The 5,558-nt window shown below is 49.8% G+C and overlaps 3 protein-coding genes across 3 annotated transcripts; 2 read left to right on the plus strand and 1 right to left on the minus strand.

The window, feature by feature from the left end:
• Window positions 1–52: 52 nt before the first annotated feature.
• Window positions 53–892, minus strand: FIBRA_08859 (uncharacterized protein; the record flags this gene model as incomplete). The annotated part of the gene is made up of 1 exon (XM_012330474.1): window positions 53–892. One exon carries the CDS (start codon window positions 890–892, stop codon window positions 53–55), a length of 840 nt encoding a protein of 279 aa, XP_012185864.1.
• A 754-nt stretch (window positions 893–1,646) lies between these two features.
• Window positions 1,647–2,063, plus strand: FIBRA_08860 (uncharacterized protein; the record flags this gene model as incomplete). Its single annotated transcript, XM_012330475.1, has 1 exon — window positions 1,647–2,063. One exon carries the CDS (start codon window positions 1,647–1,649, stop codon window positions 2,061–2,063), a length of 417 nt encoding a protein of 138 aa, XP_012185865.1.
• Window positions 2,064–2,108: 45 nt separating this feature from the next.
• On the plus strand, window positions 2,109–5,513 carry FIBRA_08861 (uncharacterized protein; the record flags this gene model as incomplete). Its single annotated transcript, XM_012330476.1, has 2 exons — window positions 2,109–5,293; window positions 5,348–5,513. 2 exons carry the CDS (start codon window positions 2,109–2,111, stop codon window positions 5,511–5,513), a joined length of 3,351 nt encoding a protein of 1,116 aa, XP_012185866.1.
• Window positions 5,514–5,558: the final 45 nt, after the last annotated feature.

Below are 5,558 nucleotides of genomic sequence, written 5' to 3' on the forward strand. Positions count from 1 at the left end.
ACCATTTGTAGTGGTTCTGTACATAGAACTTGTAGGTGCATTCACTATTTATTCAACAAACACCAGTGTGATCAAAAACAACATGGTATTGTGAGGGAGAACTGCATAAGGCAGAGATAGAGAGAAGATGAACAGTGGCCTGAGGAACAAACAGGACGTCATCAAGGGCCAGTGTGGAACCAGTCGGCAGAGACAAAGAGACACGACCAATGCTCAATGCATAAATTACAGAGCCATTCACACCACGGATACCACATGGTAGAATAGAGCAAAAACTGACAAAATTGGATTGACAAGGGGTGAGGTGAGTGGAAGCACCAGAGTCAAAGAAGAAAGAGGGAGGGAGCAGAGTCGATTGAGGAGAGGAAGCAACTGCACTAAGAACAGAGTCATTCCCATTAGCATGATCTGCCAGCCAAGAAGGCGACGTTGTTGCCAGAGTGACAATCTCAAGAGAGGAAGTAGGTGGAGGTGAAGTAGCGAGATAATGAGCTGAGCCATCAGAGTCAACGAAGAAAGCACATCTGGTGGGATATTTAAATGTACTGGAGCTGTGAGGCTTGTTGCATTTCTGGTCATGAGCAAGATGTTTGCAAGCAAGGACCTCATCATGTTTGCCTTCCATCTTACCACCAGGCTGAAAGCAATTGTCAAGGACATGGCCCGTATGCTTACAGTTGGCGCAGGACTTGGAAGAAGATGGTTTAACTGGTGCAGCAACAAGAGCAGAACTGGCAGGAACAGAGGAAGGACCCAAAAGGGAACCAGTGGTGACTTGGTATTCGAGTTCCAGATGATTGATAATGTCAGTGGAAGTGTAAGGAGCGAGGGGGGAGGGATTGGACAAGGCAGTGCTAATCTGAGACTGAAGATGTTCGAGATCACCAGACATGGCGTGAAGTAGACCAAGGCAGAGAAGAGCGTCCTCAGTGGGGAGACCAATCTTGAAAATACACTCACAGATATTCGCCATACAATGTGCAAGGTCAAGATAGGATTCTCCACGCACAAAACGAAATGAGAAGAACTCTTTGAGAAGCAAGAGTTGCACATAGACACCCTCATTATTGTGACGATGACAAAGGGCTGTCCAAGTGACTGCAGCAGTTGAATCCTGAGTTTCATGATCCTCGAAGAATTTACACTCCGATGATCCAGATTTGAGAGCCAAGAAGGATCGCACCATACGGTCATTAGAGTACCAAGTACTATAGTTGAATGGGTTGCTGTCCTCATCAGGAGCTTTGACAGCCCCTTTTAGATAGCCCACAAGGCCACAAGTGTTGAAACTTACTTATGTATATAGAAAGTTACTACGGACTCTAGACACTCTATGCAACAGACACCATTGACTGCTCACCTCGTTCCCCAGATCGAGTGCAAGGACTGTCAGCTCCCTAGCCAGGATAACCTTCCTTTCCAATAGGTTATGAGCCCCGGCCCCTGATACTCTAGCCAAGTACAGAGCCCCTCGTGCCTATCGCCCGCCTATTTCAGCCGCATCGACGACTCTGCTCCTGCTTCAAGAGTAGCCCTCTTGTTGCCACGTCATCGGTTCGAAATCCAAACCATCGCGCATCTACGCACTCATCACAAGGCAATTCACTGCTCTACACCCTCTGTCAGAGTAGTATTCCTCCCTCACCATGTCCACCGCTACACCTACCGCTCCTCCTCCTCAACCTGCGCCCGCCACAGACGTCCACACAGACCACCGCTCCCCCATCTCCGTGTCCAGTCTCAGTCAAGTTGAGAAGCTCACTGGTGCTCTCAACTACAAGGCGTGGGCTGACAATGTTCAGTCCATCCTCATGATGTACGACTACTGGCCCATTGTCAAGGGCACAGAACTTCGTCCAGGCAATGATGACAGAGTGGGACAAAGGGTCTGGGACAGGAACGATGACCGCATAATTGGTTTTATCCGTCTCTTGGTTTCATCGACCATTCGGTATTCGCTCACCTCGCTCAACACGTCCAAAAGAATCTGGAGTTCTCTAGAGTCCTCCTACGGTTCCGCTGGCGACTTCAACGACTTCCTCGCCTTCAAGAGTCTCACTTGACTCAAGATACCTGAGGGATCCAATGCTCGCAAGACGTTCGACAAGATGTCGACCACCAGGGATAAGTTATCCACCAACGGTTTTCCCTTCACGGAGAAACAATTTGCCTACCTCTTCCTCGCCGCTCTTCCCCCCTCCTTCAACTCTATCGTCACCGCCATCTTCGCCACAGAAAACTTCGACAACGCCAACTTTAAAGCATCAAGCATAGTCGCTCCGCTACAGAACAAGCAGTCGCTCGAGGCTGAGTCTACGGCCAAGACAAACGCTGCTAAATCCAGCAAGAAGTCAAATGGCAAGAAGGCTGGCAAAGGCAAAGGCAAGGGCAAGCTACCCTCTGCCTGTCCGACATGTAGAGGAGATCATTGGAAGGCGGACTGCCCGAAATCGAAAGAAAAAGGCAAGGAGAAGGACAAGGACAATAGTAGTATGGTTGTAGCTACAAACGCTGTCATGATGGATGGAGAATCGGAGCCCGTTTACTTGTATTCATCATCTGATCAAGTCCGCTTCATGGTTGACAGTGGTTGCACCGACCACTTCACACAATTCACCTCCGATCTCACCACCACTAGACCTGCTCATGGTCACATCACAGTTGCCTCAGGACAATCGCAGACTTACGATTTATGTGGCGATACTTCATTCAAGCATCAAGTCCCTGGTCAACGCTCTAAGGATGTAATCCTACAAGACGTTATCCAAGCTGACTTCCTCCGCGGTCACTTTCTCTCTGTCTCGCGCCTTACGTCCAAAGGCTCATCTGTCCTCTTCACTGCGGACAAGGTTTTTGTCTTGAAGTCCGCTTCTTACGAAAACAAAGACATCTTGCTTCAGGGTTCTCTCAGTGAACGTCTCTACTGGTTTGACTTCACTAGGAATCCTACATCATCTAATCCCTCTCGAACGGTATCTCTTGAAACCTGGCATCATCGCTTTGGACATCTCTCCTATGATGCTTTACAACGTGCTTGCAATGGTAATCGTCTTACTGGCTTTGATCCCTCAGAAGGTCCTGCGCCCTCTGGTCCATGTGAAGGTTGCGAACTTGGCAAACAACATCGCCATCCCTTCCCTCCATCGGACAAACGCGCTACTTGCCTTCTAGAACTAGTCCACTCGGATGTTATGGGTCCATTCCAAACCGCCTCTATCCAAGGTTCTTCATATGTCGTCTCCTTCATAGATGACTATTCCTCTCTTGCCGCTGCCTTCTGTATAAAATCGAAAGATCAGGTCACGACATGCTTCGAGGAGTTCAGAGCCTTATGTGAACGACAGACTGGGGAGTCTCTCAAAGCTCTTCGCTCTGATCGTGGTGGTGAATACCTTAACAAAGTTCTTGGTGCACGGTTTGCGGAATTGGGTATCGAACACCAGTTTACAACACCATATTCGCCTCAATCCAACGGTCGCGCTGAACGCTGGAATCAAACGATTGTCTCAAGGATCAGGTCCATGCTTCAAGCCTCTGGCCTATCCAATGGTTTCTGGGAGTATGCACTCGCAACATCTCTACATGTATACAACCGCACCCCGGTCAAACGTCTCGACTGGCACACCCCACACGAACTATGGAACAAAGGTCATGTACCTGACGTCTCCTACTTCCGTGTTTTTGGATGTCTGGCATATGTCCACATCTCTGATGCCCTGCGTCAAAAACTCGACCCTACGGCTAAAGTGGTCACCTTCATTGGGTATGAACCGAACACTAAGGGATATCGGTTCTGGGATAGGTCTACCCGGTCTGTCGTTGTTTCGCACGATGTAACATTTGACGAGACTTCCTTCCCACATTGCGAATCTGAGCCGATTCGCACAGTGCAGCCTCCAACAGCGCCTGCACCCCTGCCTCCCCTGTCAATCGACCTCTCACCTGCTGAGCAAGTCCCTATACCAGTAGAGCCGGTGGCACCGGTTCCTGCTGAAGACTTACCTTGTATCATTGAACCATCGCCCGAGGTTAAACCCGAAGGCATCGAGTTCCCTGTCTCACGTCCTCCCTCTCCACCTCCTCCAATCCATCCTCTCCCTCCTGCTACTCCACCAGTTCGTCGGTCCGGTCGTGCACCAAAGCCTAATCCTAGGTTCTTTAATCCCGACAACGTTGCTTCTCTTACTGAGTTGGACGAGCTGTACTGCGAGGAGATCCCTGACGAGGTCTTCCTCAACGCAGCAGGTGTGCCGCATGAGGATGTGGATCCGCTCACACTTGGCCAGGCTATGCGCTCACCCAATGCTGGCAAGTGGAAAAAGGCTTGTGAAGAAGAGTTGGAAGCAATGAGGAAGAACAAGACTTGGGAACTAGTCAATCGCCCTGCTGGTCGCAATGTGGTCAAGAACAAATGGGTATTCAAGCACAAGGCTGACGGTCGCTGCCGCTCACGTCTAGTTGCTAAGGGCTTCACTCAGGTTGAAGGAATAGATTACAATGAAACTTTCTCACCCGTCGCTCGCTACGAATCCATTCGCTTTCTGTTTGCTATGGCGGCACAGGAAGACTGGGATATTCACTCTATGGATGTCAAGACCGCATTCTTGAACGGCGAACTCGACGAGGAAATCTACATGGAGCAACCTGAAGGTTTCACTTCCCTTGGGCAGGAAGATAAGGTTTGCCGCCTCAAAAAAGCTATCTATGGGCTGAAACAGGTGTCGCGCACATGGAACTTAAAAATCCATCGCACTCTGGTCAAGCTCGGCTTCACTCGCACGTACTCCGACACTGGTGTTTACGTCTATCGTCGACAGAAGGGGGATTCAATCACTGTCATTATTCTTTATGTCGACGACGTCACGCTTATGGGGGATTCCATGAATCACATTCAACAGACCACACGCGCGCTATCTAAGGCCTACGGAATGACCGACCTTGGCAAGATCCAGTCTTTCCTTGGTATGCACATCACTCACGACAGGCCCAACCGCGTCCTTTCCATAGATCAAGAACACTACCTAGCTGGTGTGCTTGAACGCTTTGGTATGTCTGACTCCAACCCCGTTCGCACCCCTCTTCCCTCGGGAGCCAAACTTGTCTCACCACTTGTTGCGGACCCCAACTATGTCGCTGACACTGAGCTCATTGCTCAATACCAATCTCTCATCAGATCTCTCCTCTATGCTGAGATAGGTACTCGTCCCGACATAGCGTATGCCATAACACGCCTCGCCAAATACAGCCACCATCCGTCAAAGGAGCTTCTGGGCTATGCGAAACACATCCTCCGGTACATTCGCGGCTCACTCACTCTTTGACTTCGCTATTCTGGCACCACTGACAGAGTAGCAACTCCCTCCTCGAACCTCATCGGCTTCTCCGACTCTGATTGGGCAGAAAACCGGGACACTCGTCATTTGACCTCTGGCTTCATCTTCACTATGTCTGGTGCAGCTATATCCTGGCGCTCACGCCTCCAGAAAGTCATGGCATTATCACAACACACTTAGAGACTCACTTTTAGTGTTGTAGGAGTTGAAAGGTTTTGATAGAGT

This window comes from Fibroporia radiculosa (assembly GCF_000313525.1).
Source record: "Fibroporia radiculosa TFFH 294 genomic supercontigs, scaffold3903, whole genome shotgun sequence".
Classification (NCBI taxonomy): domain Eukaryota; kingdom Fungi; phylum Basidiomycota; class Agaricomycetes; order Polyporales; family Fibroporiaceae; genus Fibroporia; species Fibroporia radiculosa.